Here is a 17,614-nt window from a genome sequence, read left to right as displayed (position 1 = left end):
AGATACAACTGCAGGATCAGACTACGCACGTGTTTGTAGTCTGTAACCGTGGAAACACATAGCTCTGCGTAGAAGTTGTATACCATCAGTTGCATAGATAGAAATACCAATGGTAATTATTTGGTGCTGGCCAACTTTTCTACAGACATTTTATTTTAGGTTTACTGGTCCATAATTTGGCAGCAGGATGTATAATACCAAACATTGTGCTGAAAATAGAAGTTTCATTATGGGATAAGGATGACTCATGTCTCCTAATCTGGGACCGATGTGTCTGTATTACATCATATTTCTGTCTATTGATGGAGTTTTACTGAGTCAGGGGTATATACAGTGGAACGGCTTCACGAATCCAATAAATATAAAAGAATTTCCTCTATTAAATGTCTTCTATTCAGTCATCACATAAAACATTAAAATCATTTCATTACAGAGATTCTTAAAACTATCCCAGAATGCTTTAGGAGCGTGCTGGGAGTTGTGCCAAGCACCACGGGGCCGGAGGATGCTGGCTTATTGTGACGGATGAAGATGTATTTTTCTGATGCTGTTTCAATACAAATAGATGAGAAGAGAAACATCAGGGAATGCAGAACATAATTAGCAGGAAAGTAAAAAAAAGCTAAAATAAAATAAAGCGGCGGATGCTAATACTTATACATAAGCCTCAGATAAGGGGTGCTTTTTTCTATAACACAAGTCTGGCATTATAGCAGACAAACCTGGGCAAATGCCGGAGCCTTCTGGGCTATGGGGGGGCCATGATGGTCTCCTGCTCTACAGCCATCAAGCTTAGCGTAGGAGAACACGGAATCACACCGGCCAACGTTCAAATCTCAGATTGCGCAACACTTCAAGGGTATGTTCACATGGCAGAAATTTGATGTGGAAGCTGCGTGGATTCTGTATTAATGTAGCTGGCCGCATGGGGTGGGTACATACAGACTGTGGGGGGCACATAGTTATTTATGGCAGCTGTAAGATGCTAATTTGGTCCAATGAAGCTACTGGGATAGTTCATTCCTGTCTCACCCTTTTCTTGGGGCTGTCTAGTGGTGTGGCCCAGGCTTGTTGCCAATCAGCATGTTCTCATCATCTCCTGGTTCTTGAAGGCATATTTTATGGTTCCCCTCTCTCTCACCGGGTCCCGGAAGCTGCCCCACCTGCCCTCCCTCTTGTCAACTGTTATTTCTTATGGTTATGTACTTTAGTTATGCATTAATGATAGTGATCCCCATAGTGGCCCCAGTAAAAATAGTTCCCTCATTAGTGGTCCCAGTACTAATAGTGTCCCCCATAGAGGTCCCAGTAGTATTAATAGTGTTCCCCATAGTGGCCCCAGTACGGTAGTAATAATGTCCCAGTTAGTGGCCCCAGTAGTAATAGTTCCCTCATTAATGGTCCAAGTAGTAATAGTGGCCCCAGTAGTAAAAGTGATCTCCGTAGTGACATCAGTATTAATAGGGATCCCCATAGTGGCCCCAGTAGTAATAGTGACCTCCATAGTGTTCTCAGTAATAGTGAACCCCATAGTGGCCCCAGTAGGAATATTGATCTCCATAGTGGTCCCAGTACTAATAGTACTAATAGTGATCCCCATAGTGGCCCCAGTAGTAATAATATCTCATTTAGTGGTCCCAGTAGTAATAATGCCCCAGTTAGTGGCCCCAGTAGTAATAGTTACCCCATAGTGGCTCCAGTTGTAAAAGTGACCTCCATAGTGGCCTCAGTATTAATAATCTCCCCATAGTGGCCCCAGTAGTAACAGTGACCTTCATAGTGTTCCCAGTAATAGTGAACCCCATAGTGGTCCCAGTAGTAATATTAACCTCCATAGTGGTCCCAGTACTAATAGTGATCCCCATAGTGGCCCTCAGTAGTAATAATGTCCCATTTGGTGGCCCCAGTAGTAATAATGCCCCAGTTAGTGGCCCCAGTAGTAATAATTTCCCATAGTGGCCCCAGTAGTGATAGTGACCTCCATGGTGGTCCAAATAACAATAGTGACCCCCATAGTAGCCTCAGTATTAATAGTGACCAAACACCAGCCGCAGTAACCCAACAAACATTTAACTCACTGTTTACTGCTGCTGTAAACAGTTTGACCCCTGAACTGTCCCTCTGGCCTCTGCATACAGGACTGCAGACATCGGGTAGGGGAGAGGTCAGGAGCCACACTGATTAAAGCCACAAACGCTACCACCAGATAGGAACTTTAATGCTTCTCAAGGGGCGGGACATGCCTCCTGCCTCCCGGGACTGCAGGACAGCATCCCAAATCTGGGACTGTGCCACCAAATCTTGGACAGTTGGGAGGCATGCAACTGGACAACCCCTTTAACAATAGTTGCAGAGAATCAGGTAATTACAGGCATTGTATGAGAGAACGGGGGTCTGATTTTTTTCTTTCAGTAACAGTGCCACTCTTAGCTATGGGTGGTATCTGGTATTGCAGCACAGCAATATTTACTTAAATGAGACTGAGCTGTAATACCAGACACAACCAGTGGACAAGAGTGGTGCTGTTGCTGGGGAAAAAAATAACAGGCCCTGTGTCATAAACTAAATACACTTCTTTGAGGGATAGACTGTTAGAGAATGTCAGAAACGCTGGAACGGAGAAAGCAATCAAGGCACTGATAAAATATTACTGCACTCAGTCTGTGCTCTTGGCACAGGACTGTATTACGTGCTTGAGAATAGAGGATGGTAATAAGAGGGTTCTTTTCAGAGTTTATATTGTAGATTCTCTGTAAGTCTTGGCCGAGTGCCTGGAAGTAGGGCAACCGTGATAGAGGAGCAGATGATCTTACCATGGATGCTGCAGTGCCTGCTCACAGGTAAAACGCTTCTCCGGCTCCCTCTCCAGCAGGTGGCGGATGAAGTCTTTGGCTGGAAGGCATGTTAGAAGTAGATGTCAAAAAATGATCATCCTCGCCCCTTAGTATATGGCAGCTCATAATTAGGACAACTGGGGGCTCTAAAGTGCCTATGGACAGGACACCTATAGTACTGTGCATTGTGCATATGGATTTTTAAACAGTTCGGGGTTTATGTCAATAAATCATAAAACCTGTAAAATATTTCAGTTCTTTGCAATCCCTGTGCTTGCTGTAAGTAAATAGTAACATTCATTGTCTAACTTACAAGCGGGAAAGCCTACCCTGATCTTGTCCACCTTAAACACCTGTATTAAAGGAGTTCTCCAGCGCTAAACTATCGCGTTTACCTGAAAATAGGACCTATCTCAATAATAGGTCCTATTTAGATTTTCGGGGTGGTGGGCTTGAAATATAAGCCCTGACCCGATAATAAGCCCTAGCTGCACTACATGAAAAAAAGCAATACTCACCTAGCAGGCGTCGTTCGGGTCCCTTCTACTGGTGTCCAGCGCTTCCGTAGGCCAATCAGAGCCGGCACTCAATTAACCAATCACAGCATCGCATTGAATAGATGTGATTGGTTCCTCGAGTGCTGGCTCTGATTGGCTGAGCCGCAGCACTCAAGACCTAATCAGAGCAATCACTTGCCGGAGGCACGGTTTTCAAACTGCATTACCAGCAAGTGATGCTCTGGAGGCGCTGAGGACTGCACGGAAGCCTGCCGGAGCCCCAGAGTCAAGCGGGAGGGTCCCGAACGGCGCCTGCTAGGTAAGTATGATAAGACATTCCCAAAAAATAAGACCCTTTCCTCTTTTAGGGCAAAAATCAATATAAGACAGGGTCTTGTTTTCGGGGAAACATGGTATTGGTGAGCTATACCAAGATAGGTCATCAATAGTTGAGCGGTAGGGGTCTGCCGCCAGGCATCTATTGCCGATTGACTGTTGATGACTTATCCTGAGGATTGGTCATCACTAGTGTAGTGCCGCAAACCCATTACCTTCCAATAGGTGGCGCTATATCATTAATTTCCATAGCTTTTTTCCCAGGGAGCATTGCATAACAGTACATAGCTAATTTTTATATGGCACGCAAACAATTTATGGGGCGATATCTGGAGATAGTAAGAGTGGAACAAAATAAAGGAACATCAGGATTCCTCATGTTGGTGCAGATGTAAAATTATATTGCTCTGCTAGTCAAAAATTAAAGTGACAGACCTCCTTTAATCCACGGACAGCACATGGCCCCACTATAGGGCTATGAGGACATGCACACTGATGTTGTTTCAAACTCATTACATGTCCTATTCTTTTTGTTACTGCTCTGCTCCATTTAAAATAATGTTACTGAGCTGCAATACCACCCACAACCTGTTGTGAGGTGTGGCACTGTTTATTGGAAAAGAAAAGCAGCAGCTACAGTAGGTTTTTCTACACCTGTAGAAGCAAAAGAAATGACTAACACATCAAGAAAGATGCCCTTATATCAAACATTAAAATTCCTTTCGCTAACACCTGTGTTCTCCTGCCAGGACGACTATTAAGGAATCAGTCCCCTGAGTGTCTCCTGTGAAGGAATCTCTAGGAGCTCCGACACCTCAATCCCCAGGAGATCTCATTATTTCATCTATTCCAGGAGAGATCTTTTTTTTTCTCTACCTTTAAACATTCATCACTTGAGATTTTCTTGATTCTGGCTGGTTATAAAAACATTATCCTTTTACACTGAAGGCGTTTTAAACACTTGGCTCGGAAGGTGGCAGGAACATGAGATGAAAGGTTCTTCTGTTCTCCAGCCAAAGCTCCTAAGATCTCATGATAGGAGACATTCATCAAGTCCTTCCAGAGAAGGCGCAACACGTGAAGACACAAGGGTACTCTACCTGATTCGGAAATGTCATCCCAGTACGGGGAATCAAATTCGTACTCTGCCTTTAGGATCTGGTTGAACAGTTCGGAGTCATTTTCGTCATAGAATGGTGGGTATCCACAAAGCCTGAAGAATGGTACAAGCAGAGACCATATGGGACATCAACACCAACTCAACAATATCTTAGGCTGAATCAAAACTCGGCATAAATAAATCTTGTTATTTGTATAGCATCAACTTATTCCACATAAATTCCAAGTAATTTTTTAATTATTCCCCACCATGGGTACTCATCTTACCGACCTCAGAAGGCTGAGTTGACCTTGTGCCAGCTACGTGAACCTTGTGCGAATTGAACACACAACCTTCCAGTCATGAGCGAGAGCTTAGGACTATATTTCTGCTACCTTAACAATCTGCGCCACATGAGGCTCAATGAAAATCAAAGAATTACTTTAGTCTAATGGAGGTTACATTTTATATCGACCCCAGTAGTAACAGTGACCCCCCACTGTAGTAGTATAGCCACCCATGAAACCGATATACTTACCCTCTTCCTGGTCTTCAGAGCGAGACTACTCCTCCTCCTCTCGGCGCTGCTGCAGGAGGAAGTGTGTGTACCCATTGGAGCATCTCCTTCCTTCTCCTCTCCTTTTGCAGAACTAAAGAGGAGAGGTCAGGGGAGGGGGGAAGGAAGATCCTGGATGCACACACTGCCGACAGTGTGTGCATCCACTGCAGGACCACACGCAAAGTGATTACCAGACGGGGAGCACCCAAGCTGGTAATCACTATGGTGACCAGATGTCCCAAAAGCGGGACAAATGGCTGTCCTGACGGAGTCCTGTCGGAAAGCGGGACACAGGGTGCCAAAGCGGGACGTTTGGTCACCTTATAGACATGGAAGCCTTTGTCAGGCCTCTGGCTGCCATGGGAACCCATTGGTACCTTGTGATCACAGCGAGGGGTGTTGATGGGTGACAAAAGGAGCCCCTTCCTCCTTTCATCTGCTTACATGCTGTAGTTGCTATAGATTGTGGCATGTAAGGGGTTAAACCGCCTGCATCTGAGGTTTCTCTGCTCCCGGAATTTAGAGCAGGAGCCTGGCTGTCAGCAGTCAGCCAAACCACAGCAATTAAAAGATGTATGTGCAGATTTAAAGCCCATTAGTGAGGTCAATAAAAAGGCATATTGCGGTCACTAAGGGTTAAGAAAGAACATCATTCACTCTTTCTTGCTGTCTGCAGATTACGGTGATACTTCTAAGGAGCGCACACAGTTGTGGCCAAGACGCCGCTCAGCACTAAAGTGCATTGGCTTCAACATCTTGGTTAGTCTGTCCAGAAAGCACCTTCACTTGCATACAAAACACATTTTCGGGAGGGCGCCCTGAAGTTTTGTTGTAGATTTTGCTTATATATGACATTGAAGTGAGAGATACTTACAGAATGTACGAGATGACGCCTATGGCCCAAACATCCACAGCTTTTCCATATGGCTTCTGCTCCAGGAGTTCAGGGGCTGCAGATATCAGAAAGGAATAGTAAATGGGATCTACAGGAGTACAACTCTCACAACTTTTGTTATAAAACTACTATCCAACATCCCAGCCCTGTTGGAGGAACTGCACAGGTCACTCATACCCACAATGTCTCCATGGCATAGACTAGTGACACGCTGCATATATTTAACGCTATGTTCACCTTTGTACCTTGTATGGAAACACCCATACAGAATGACAATGGTTGGGAAGACTGTGATACAATTTTGCATACAAGCTGTAGAGGAAGTGGGAAACCTGTTAGGCCATGTCACCAAAATGACGGCCATTTTGAATGTCATCATCTTGGATTTAACTTTAATTTTTCCATTGGGAAGGTCAGTGTGTGATATATCAAACTGGCAGAGAATTTCACCAGAAAAACAATGGCGGGCTTCATTTTAACATAACTTTTTTTGATTATCATTGGAGACTGACAAGTATGTCGACAGGCACACCCCTCGATAGCTCAGCTGAGCTCTATGGAGTTCCGCTTGGTAGAGAGAAGTGGAGAATATGATATAAAATATTAAGGCTACAGTGTTCTACACCTTCCAATATGTCTTAAAGGGAACCCATCATCAGGATTTTTGTTCTCTAACTGCCATCCTATTGTTTACAATTACATTTAATACACTACTGACATATCTTTGTATAAAACAGAAGAATGATCATGAGCCGTCAGGCGTCATGTATGGAAATGCCCCTTTTCGAGTCATGGGAAGCAGCCACTGGAACCTCGAGTCAGATTATGTACGCCCTTCCACTAGATGCCTTCCCCAGCTTCTGACCTAAGCACAAGTCACAGTGACCTTGAGCCAAGAGATGCAGCGATCCATCCACCTTGACTTTTGACGCATGCACGGTGCACCAGTGAAGTTGAGGTGTAGACACGTCAACCCAACGCGCATGTATATTTTCAACAAGGACAGAGGACCACACGGGCCAAGCATGCAATTTCAACGCACGGAGGGGGCGTATGTAGTGGGGTGACCCCGCAGCTCCCCAGAATAGTGGAGCAAATTGTTCAATGTAGCAAAATGTTATTGTTATGAAGCACCAGGGCCACTAAGTGGTGGCAATTATAATTGCATCTGAGTGTTTGTACTATGTTTAATGTTAAACTGTGATGATTGGCTCGTAATGGTCGTGTGGACAGGAGGTGTCCGGGTGCAGCTAGCAGAAGTTCAGGGTTAGCAGAGAGAGCAGATTGAGGAGTGTAGAGATTATGTGGGGGAGAAAAGGTATCGTATCGCGCCTCCCTCCTTGACCAAATTTCGTAGGCTAGTTCCTGGTGGTAACAAGGATGGTAGTACCCACTGTGTCGAATAACTTGGGTCTGAGAGAATGGAAAGGCTTTGACACAGCTGGCAAGTCAGAGTTACCTTTGACCAGTAACCAACATAGCCACGAACCAGCGACACCTCTCCTCTTCGACCTACCTGTACTACTTGTTTTTGTCATTAAGATTTTAAAGCATCAAGCTACTGCATGGCATCAGGACATTACTACCACCGAGCTCCGCCAACAGGTAAAACAGGGCACATTATGCCCAATATCTGGTATGAACCAGGATGACCCTGAACGATGATGCAGGCCCCCTATCAGCATACCTGCCAGGGGCCCCCACTCAACCTCCGGGACGCCTACATTTACATATATAATCTCTTGACACGGTCACTCAGGTTCCAGTGGCCCGCACCCAAGAAATGGGAAATTTGCATACAAGGTGCAAAAAATCTGAATGTAAGCCTTTAGGTTCACGATTACTCTTCTGTTTTATCCAATGAGATGTCAGTAGTATATTTAATATGATTGTAAGCACTTGGGTGGGGTTGAGAACAAAATTCCTGATGACAGGTTCTGCTTAAAAAGCACTGGAAAAGTAGAGTCCCTACCCACATAACCTGGTGTCCCACAAGCCGTGGCCATCATTCCACCATCTTCGATCTTTGAGAGGCCAAAGTCGCTGATCATGATCTTTGATTCCTCGAATGGAGTTGCATAGAGCAGATTTTCTGGCTAAAGGCATAAATAACAATTCAAATTAAAAGTGGAGTCATTCAGAAGATATGTTGAGTCAGTTAGTGACCTAATCAATAAAGGAGAGCAGAGGCCTAGCCAACTTGGACCTCCTTCATGGTGGTCCATGACGCTGACTTCTTAATCCTTGAGCAGTTCCTCTTTGCTATTTCAGAGGGGAAGCCACAAACATTCTCACGCCATCCATTGGACCCCTAATTTATGAAGGACATGTCTCTATAATATTTATGCTCTTCTGTTATGAAATGACAGCCCCTAATTAAAACATATATGCCCCCCCCACCCCCTCTCCCCTTCTGCATTTGGTTCCTGGTTCTCTGGGGCTATAAAGCTTGGTATAGATGTCCCCTTATCTGTTATGGTGGCCCAGTGCATGTAACACTACTTGTGGTGCCCCGACTGTCCATAAGATCATAGCAGAAACATCCATGGTACATGAAGGCCTCCATAAGTATGTGCACCTCAGGCATCCAAACCATACATCCATACATATAGCATCGGGTAACCTATCTGTAAATTTGGGTAGATCGGCACCTCATCCACACAGTGCAGAAGAGTAAAACAAGGTGACAGATACTCGTACTCCAGAGCCGCATTCACAAATCTGTTGGCTTCACGGCTGAAATCCCATAACATTACCCTTTGGATTAATGTCTACATGGAGCTTGTAATGCTGTATAATGCAGATATAACTAATAGTCCCACTGCTTTATGAAAGCTTAGTTAAAATGTTTTAGGGGGGTTATTCCACCAAAAATATTTTCTATCTATCCACATGATAGCTGATTAAGATGTGATCTCTGTGGTTCTGATCACGGTGACCCCTATGGATCTCAAGAGCAGTGCACCCCAAGTGCCCTGGTGAATGGAGCGGTGGTGTGCAGGAGTGACCAACACTCTATTCCTTTCTATGAGTCTCAAGGAGATAGACAATAAATGGAGCAGTGGTCATGCATGAATACCACTGCTGCATTCACCTAGGGACTCGGGGTGCTCCGCTCTCGTGATCCCTGGGCCCCCAGCAATCCAACATTTATCACCTATTCTTTGGATAGGTGAGAAATATTTTTTAGTGGAATAACCTCTTTAAGAGTGTATCTGCCAGCTTACCTTTTGGGTGTTCCTATTGACAAGCAGCAGAATTGTGAATGCAGCTCTGGAGGTTACATATAGTTTTATAATATCCTGCAGTGATACTCTGTATTATTATGTTATGCAACAAGTTATGTTGTATTTTTTGTTATGTTAGTACATAGCATGTAAGGCAAAAAAAAAGACATAAATCCATCCAGTTCAGCCTATTAACCCCCGATGCTATTCTCTGTTCACATCTGTGTGGGCGGCTCCATTCAGAGACTCTGCCGCAAATTCTGTCAAATCCAACAGTTCCATTATGTTTGCTGTTCTGCACTGCAGATAGAGCAGAAAGTAACAGCCCAGGTGTGAACGAGGCCATAATATGTGTAATTATGTTTGTTACATTGATTTATCATTGTGATGTTTTTTATATTTACAAGCTGTAACTCAGCACAAGATAAGTCCCACAGGATGTATTCAAAAGCCGGGGTATTAGTGTATCTTGACGCCACCGGAAGCTTTGACACACCCCTAGCTCCCGATTGGCTCAAGCCTGAAAGGTCCTTTCTTTTCAGTCTTCCCGGTGCCCTCCAGCCTCCTGTCAGCCTCGCACGTCCCCCACTCCCTGTGTGTTTCTGCAGTATTCTACCATGTAATAACAGCAATGTACTCGAATAGGAAGACATAGTTGCACTACACAATGGTATGATGCACGGGCTCCTGGGGGCCCCAGAAAATGGGTTTCGATTTTGTGTTGTGGTCCCTGTAAGATAGAGTAAAACCCAATTGCAAGGTTGAAGACTAGCATGTGAGAAGCGCTGCTATGGCTGAACTAAGGAAAGCATACTGGTAGTTGCCTCCTTCTGCTACGATACATGCATGGAGCCATTCGCCAGTGCAGTCTTGGGCTGATGCTATCATTAAGGGACCATGCTAGTGAACAGCGAAGCGATGATTCAGTGCAGATGCAATGCAAATTCCTAATAAGAACACGATCCAATCAGGAAACAATGCAAATCTCAGCGTGAACATGTGGGTTGGGATTTGGCGCGATCGCTCCGTTGGAACTGTGTTCATTCCAGGGACTCTCAACGCAGATCAGTTCCTTAATCTCCTGCTGATGACGACTTCTTGGATGATCCGCCCGTATCATAGCAGAAGGAGGACACTTCCAGTACACTTTCCTAACTTAAGTCCTAGCAGCGGTCCCACCGGACTTAGAAAGACGCAGAAAGCGGATTTCTGCTTCTCACATGCTACTCTTTGCAATTGGGTTTTATTTTCTATCTCTTACATGGGCCACAACACAAGATTGAAATCCATGTTCCGGGGCCCCTGTATAATAGGTAGTAGAATGCATTTACAAAGTTTTATGTAGGTCGGCTCTATTTGTATACTGCAACATTATAATCTGTAATGTAGACATCTGGCAGACTTGATATCACAATCCGGTACCTTCAAGTCACGGTGTACAATTCCCATATTGTGCAGATATTGGACGGCATCCAGGACTTGTTGGATGAGCTGACTGGCATCCTTCTCGGTGTAATATCCCCGCTCAATGATACGATCGAAAAGCTCACCGCCTGTGACACTGGGAGATACAGGGATGGCATGATTCAGGCTGGAGTCACAGCAGTGATTACCCCCCACTCAGAGGCGGTGGGATAAGAGAGCAGGTATTCCTGGGCATGTGAGTCATTGGTGTGACCGCTGTGTGCATGTCTATTACATATGCTTCTGCCAAAGCACCCATAGGCTGCAAATAACGAAACCTGGTTGGGTCACTTCATCTAAAGCCACAAGCTTGATTTGACCATTGACCTTTCATATAGACACTGTAATGAGGTCATCTCTGCATGAACTTTTTTGACTTAATCTGTCACCTACTTTTAGCTCTTACATCCCTGTGGAGTCTGGGGGTGTAAGTGTTATACTTACCTTCCCTGTCGTTGCCCCGATGTCTCCACCGGAAGCCGCCGCTCAATGCATTAAGCGGCACTGCTAAGTTGTCCGCCCATTATAAGATTAGAACGGACGGGCTAGTTAGAAGACTGCTCAATGTATTCAGCGAAGGCTTCCAGCACTCACACCGGGGGAACGACGGTGGAGGTAAGTATACCAATTACATGCCCAGACACAGCAGGTCACCTACTTTCAGCTCGCAAGCTAATAGGACTACAAGTAGATGGCAGATTCCCTTTAAGCATCTCTTTCCTGGCAATGAATAATATTTTATCTGAAGATCAAAGTCTAAAAAAATGAAGATATCCATCTTTGATGTCCATACAGTGTAGAGGGTGCAGCAACTAAAGGCAAGTTTAGGACCCCCTTCCCAACTACCATATCACTAGGGTACATCCTGGAAGCACTTACCAAACAATTATAGAAAAAGATAGACTTTTAAAGTAACCCTCCTATTTCGGGACTACATTTTGTCCAGGGACTGGAGGGGGCAGGTGATAAATTACCTGCACATGTTCTTTTCTGCCATCCGACTGATCCCACTTTTGACATTCAAGATGGCCAGCATTCAACCTTCAGACTACCTAATCTTCATAGTGCATTGGTAATGTTACGCTACCAATGCACTATACCTATCCCTGATTGGCCAGCATTCTTCAATGATCAGCACTGGCCAATCAGAGAGCAGTGCACATTGTGCATTAGTTAGATAGGAAATTAAAGCAGTCCTCTTGGACAGCCAAAACCGGGACCGGAACTGTGGGATCAGAAGGACGGCAGAAAAGAACAAGTGCAGGTAGAATACTCCCAAACACTGCAGTCCCAGGACAGAATTTTGTTCTGAAACTGAAAGGTTACTTTAATTTCAGCCAGTTCTCCTCCTTTCTTTGCCAACAGGTCTGCACCCTCCAAGTGGATGAAGCCTTTCTGAGCTACCAACTCTTTACCTGGGGCACAATAAAAACTGCATTAGGTACAGCTATGACACATATCCCCCTTGAATACATTAGCTATTACCAGGGCTCCCCAACTGCCATGTGCGATTAATAGTACTAGCGCCTTCTTATATGAGATAAAACCATTGGGCCCCATCAGAGCCCGGATACAACTGCTGCTTCTGCGCTCCCTATTAGTTACACCTCTGGCGCCGTCATAACGTATTGAGTTTGACGAATAACAAGTTGCGGTAATGCTCACATGTATAACATATGATTACTTACAGTTCCATGGCCAAGTACAGGTGAGTGGGGCTCTCGTGGATATCCTGCAGGGCCACAATATTTTTATGGTTAATCCTACAAAGAGACAAAAATACCGTATACACAATATTATGAAGACGAAGGTTAGAAGAAGAGAAGCTGCTTTTCCTTACTAGAGCTCATTTCTACTATGATACTCATCTAACTTCCCTGCTCTAATTCTTTGATAAGCTGTCTAGTAAATGTTGCCCCTTGAGAGCGGTTTTTGGGGATTACAGTAATAGAGTTGGATTTTTTTTTAAAGAAATGGTTGGGCAAGGAGTTGGGGATTGAGGACCAGTAGGAGGCGCTGTGTTTACCTGTTGAAATGCTTCTAAAGAGTTCTCCAAAGAACTTTAATAAAGAAAGACCAGGTACAAAGGTATTTTCCTGTAGACGTGTTATAAAGGTGTGGTGCAGTGCCAGCCTTAGGTCAGAGATTTGTGGGATTTTGTTTGGCGCCTTCCAAATGTATATCACACTGATAGGCAGTCTGTCTGTATTCTGCTTGAGCAGAAAGATAGCAGCATACCCATAACAGAACAGCTCAGTGAATAAATACAGCACCAGAACCAAACTCATAGCATAAATACAGCACCAGAACCAAACTCATAGCATAAATACAGCACCAGAACCAAACTCATAACATAAATACAGCACCAGAACCAAACTCATAGCATAAATACAGCACCAGAATCTGGCTCATAACATAAATACAATACCAGAACCGAGCTCATAACATAGATACAGCACCTTAATCAAGCTTATGACATAAATTTAACATCAGAACCAAGTTCATAACATAAATACAGCCCCACAATCAAGCTCATAACATAAATATAGCACCAAAATCAAGTTCACAACATAAAGGCAGCACCAGTACCAAACTCATAACGTAGCTACAATACTAGAAACAAGCTCATAACATAAATACAACCCCAGAACCAAGCTCATAATATAGATTCAGCACCTAAACCAAGTTCATAGCATAAATACAACAACAGAACTAAGCTTATAAATAATGCACCTGAACCAAGCTCATAACATAAATACAGCACCAGAACTAAGCTCAGTACATAAATACAGTGGAAACCCACCTCAGCATATAGATAAAAAACAATGACCAAGGGCTCAAGACTGTAACTACTATAGAGGTAGACCATGTAGCTGCTTTTGGGCCCTTGGAGAGAAGGGGCCCATCCTTGGTTGGTTCCATCCCCATTCCCACTGAGGGGTGAGAACGAGCTAGTCTGAATCTCCCCAGAGGAACTGCATTGTTAGCAAACAGGGAGTCAAGAATTGACCCAAAAGTCATAGAAAGGGTGTAAAGAGGAAAACCAACCCAAGGCTCTTGTGTTCTGGATGGCAAAACCGGATACCACAATGGGAGGTCCATTTCGTTTTTTGCTATAGGACTTCTTTTCTTCTATGTAAGTTACTGGAACTGAGCTTTTAGAGATGTGCCTGTATAGGAAGCTGTGGTGGAACTACAGTGTGTCAAACTGAAAATGCAGTTCAATCTGTAGGCAACAGTTAATAGAGGAGGAGAAGCTGAATACTTATACATATAGTTTTATGCCAAAAGATTGAGTATAATTGAGTGTTTAATTTATCTAAATCTCAGCTCATTCTGGGTTAGGAGTTGAGTGGGTGGCTCTATTAGTGACTGACAGACTTCCCTATATGATTATATTTAATTTATCTAAATCTCAGCTCATTCTGGGTTAGGAGTCCAGTGGGTGGCTCTATTAGTGACTGATAGACTTCTCTATATGATTATATTTAATTTATCTAAATTTCAGATCATTCTGAGTTAGATTTTTGTGCATGCGGCTTACTATAGATGCTGGAGGAGCCCAGGATGGCATGCTGGTGTGACACACTTTTTTAATAGAGAGTAATCCACTGCTTTGTCAGTGAGGGTTGTACTCCTGTATTGTGTGTCGCACTTATCTATGGCGGTCATTCTTGGTATTGGTTCATATTGTGCAGACTAAGTTTATTAGCAATCACCCCTCTCCCACCCTGGGTTGAGTTGAGTGGCTGCCCATCAGTCTGCACATGAACACTTTGCTCCTCTATATTGCAATCTAGCTTGCTGCATGCTACCAGGGTATACTGCCTTCCCTGCAGTATATATCTTGTATCTGGCTTCATTTTCTGTGAGTTGTGTCTTTGTGCACTTTTTTCTCACCTCTGTGATTTTATTTAATTTATCTAAATCTCCGACCATTCTGAATTAGGAGTCAAGTGGGCGGTCCTATTAGTGACTGATAGCCTTCCCTGTATATTTCATTTATCTAAATCATAGAGTATTCTGTGTTAGGAGTCCAGTGGGCGGTCCTATCAGTGACTGACAGCCTTCACTGTATGAGTGTACATACATAAATACCTGCCAATCACTGAGAAGAACCGCCCACTGGACTCCTAAGCCTAGAATGAGCAAAGATCAATAAATAACAAGTTTTTCGGAATCTTGCCCCACGAAACTATATATCGATCTGCTCAGCTCCGTGTGCCCTATAACATGCTGCCTACAGACCACACCGGATGCAGTGTGACAGATTCCCTTTAACCCACCCTTACAGTGTTAAAGAAGTAGACTGTACTTGTAAACCGTTCTAAGTAGGGAGTCATAGGTACGACAGTGATATTCTATGCTATTAGTCATGGAACGTCTGCAGCGGAGCTGTAAACACTGATGTCATTCTTGCCCATGGTATTGCTTCACGCCACATAATAAATGACATTTTCGAAGTTATCTTTATTCTCTCGGTCTGTGTAATCGCACACACATAATTATCAGGTGGGTGGGTAGGATGATAAAAAAAAAGTTGGACTTTGCTTTGAGTAATTTCAGCTTTCCTGGGAGACCAGAAGAGCTACACAGAGTTCTGAGGTTACCATGACAACCGTAGAAGTTCTGCTTTTGGGCATAAGTATGAAAAAGCTATAGAAATGCTGAAAAAGATTAATTTTTGATCAGATAATGGCTTACAAGACTGTGCTTCCGATGCAACTGAGCATGAGATTGATTTGAAGGCTTGTGGAGGTAGATGTTTCTGCAAATCTTTAATGATGATGATGGAGCAGATAAGAAGAGAATTTCATGTAGCCGAGAATAGCAGCCAATTTGGGTGCATTGAAACAACTTATTTCCATGGTTGCAGTATGCAGCCACCTACGTATGCCCTGTAGCCAGCAAGGTGTGGTGGGGCTGGTGGTTCTTGGGGAACTGGAGAACAACGTTTCCCAAGACTGTTAGGGTGGCTGTACATAGGACAACTATAGACCGAATAGTCACTTGATAGAGCGAACGTAAGTGAGAGTTGTTCTGTTAAAGCATGGCCACCAACCAGGTGACAAATTTGTTCACTAGTCCCTTTCTTTCAGCTCACCTAAAAATAGTCGGTTGATTATTTATTGTCTGGTGTGAACAGGTAATCGTTGGTTTGAACAACTAGCCAACAGCTTTGCAGGGAGGTGTGCATTTTTTGGCATGCGCCTCCACCGAATGCAGATAATCAACTGAACAGTTTCCACTAGTCTTCGAAAGAACACCCAACTCTACGGACTCTTGATTGGTTTTGGTCCTGTAAGGGGCTACCCTAAAGGGTTAAAATGCTGCCATATAGATGACAGTAAAATGTGCCAAAATTGCATCGGTTTCTGTGTGCAATTTGCACAGTATATCTACACCGGTACTGAGCATGCTCATCAGGAACTTTCTGGAGACAGGACGCCCTGATATAAAAGGGAAGAATTACAGATGCAGCACGAGGAGGAGTACAAGGACTATGTCAGTGAGCTGAGCCGCTGCTGGTGAGACAGAGAAAGAGTGGTGGGAGTATATAACCTGGATGTGAGAGCGCTGACTAGAGCTGTATAAAGAAAGTCTGTGCTACAGCATCAACCTGGTGGAAGCATCAGATCTGCCACAAGCATCCAAGGTAGAGTCAATCTCCCAACTCTGGACTAGCCTGAGCCAGTAGTAGTGACAATTTTCACCCCCAAAAAACTGTAAGTGAGGTCAGCCTCAATACAAAAATTAGGTGTGCAAACTGCTAGGGACATGACTACCAAACAACCGTCCTCTTGTATAGTAGATGCAATGCTGAGAGACTTTTAAGCAAATTACCATAGGTCACAGTTACTGACAGTGTTATAGGGGCGCAAGCTTAGATTTAGAATGAAGGTTGAACACTGTGTTTTTCCAATAAACTGTATTGATACTAGTAGAGTGTTAACCCTTTGACAGACGGACTGTGTGATCTATATTGCGGTTTATCTGCAGAGTATTGTTGCTATTGTTCCTTCGACTCAATACTGTATTGAGCATAATATACTTTTATTCCGAAGACCTAGTTAGCTGCAGCTAGTGTCAGGTTATTTCAAACTACAAATTTAGGCTGCTCTACCACGGGCGTCATTGCGCGCCGTGTGCATAATTTTCTCACGCACAACAATAGTCCGTTGATTTGTCTTGGGCCGCTCACACCAGCGTTTTTTTTCAAACACATAATGCTTGCGCAAAAAAATTGCAACATGCTCTATCTTGGCTCATATTATGCACGCATATACACGGAGATAGCGCATGGGGATTGGTGGCAAGCAGCAAGTATGCGTGTCATTGCTTACTTGTTGCATGCCCGCGGTCGAGACTCTCGTCCGCAGCACACCGGCTCACATGCTCGGGTGAGCGTCACCTTAATTGTTTACTTGCCATCATAGTCTTGTTCACTTTCATTCCTTTGTTCCTTCGGCTCCGGGTAAAAGCACGCAATAGTTGTCCCATGTAAAACCGTCCTTAGAACATTCCTTCTTCAAGGACTTGTCCAAGCTAGATTGTTTCCGATGAAAGGTTCCCCCTTAGACCATATTCATGCAGTCGAGAATCTTGCACGAGCTTTGTGCGATTCCGAGAACTAGCACGGAAATACAACCCCTTATTTGCAATGGGTGTATTGACATGGGTGAGTTTGCTCTCGCAGCGCTGC

General features: G+C 44.1%; 1 protein-coding gene across 1 annotated transcript in view; it reads right to left on the bottom strand.

The window, feature by feature from the left end:
* The window catches only part of PNCK (pregnancy up-regulated nonubiquitous CaM kinase), a 79,591-nt gene that overhangs the window by 7,192 nt on the left and 54,785 nt on the right, over window positions 1-17,614 (bottom strand). Inside the window, exons 4-9 of the mRNA XM_066580661.1 lie at window positions 12,600-12,674; window positions 10,870-11,008; window positions 8,193-8,316; window positions 6,200-6,275; window positions 4,768-4,880; window positions 2,814-2,892 (exon numbers count right to left, since the gene is read on the bottom strand). Coding sequence (XP_066436758.1) covers window positions 2,814-2,892; window positions 4,768-4,880; window positions 6,200-6,275; window positions 8,193-8,316; window positions 10,870-11,008; window positions 12,600-12,674 — 606 coding nt within the window. The remainder of the gene's footprint in view (window positions 1-2,813; window positions 2,893-4,767; window positions 4,881-6,199; window positions 6,276-8,192; window positions 8,317-10,869; window positions 11,009-12,599; window positions 12,675-17,614) is intronic.

The sequence above is a fragment of the Eleutherodactylus coqui genome, chromosome 10 (genome assembly GCF_035609145.1).
Source record: "Eleutherodactylus coqui strain aEleCoq1 chromosome 10, aEleCoq1.hap1, whole genome shotgun sequence".
Classification (NCBI taxonomy): Eukaryota; Metazoa; Chordata; class Amphibia; order Anura; family Eleutherodactylidae; genus Eleutherodactylus; species Eleutherodactylus coqui.
The sequence above is the reverse complement of the archived record's forward strand: the minus strand, read 5'-3'. Positions and strand labels throughout refer to the sequence as shown.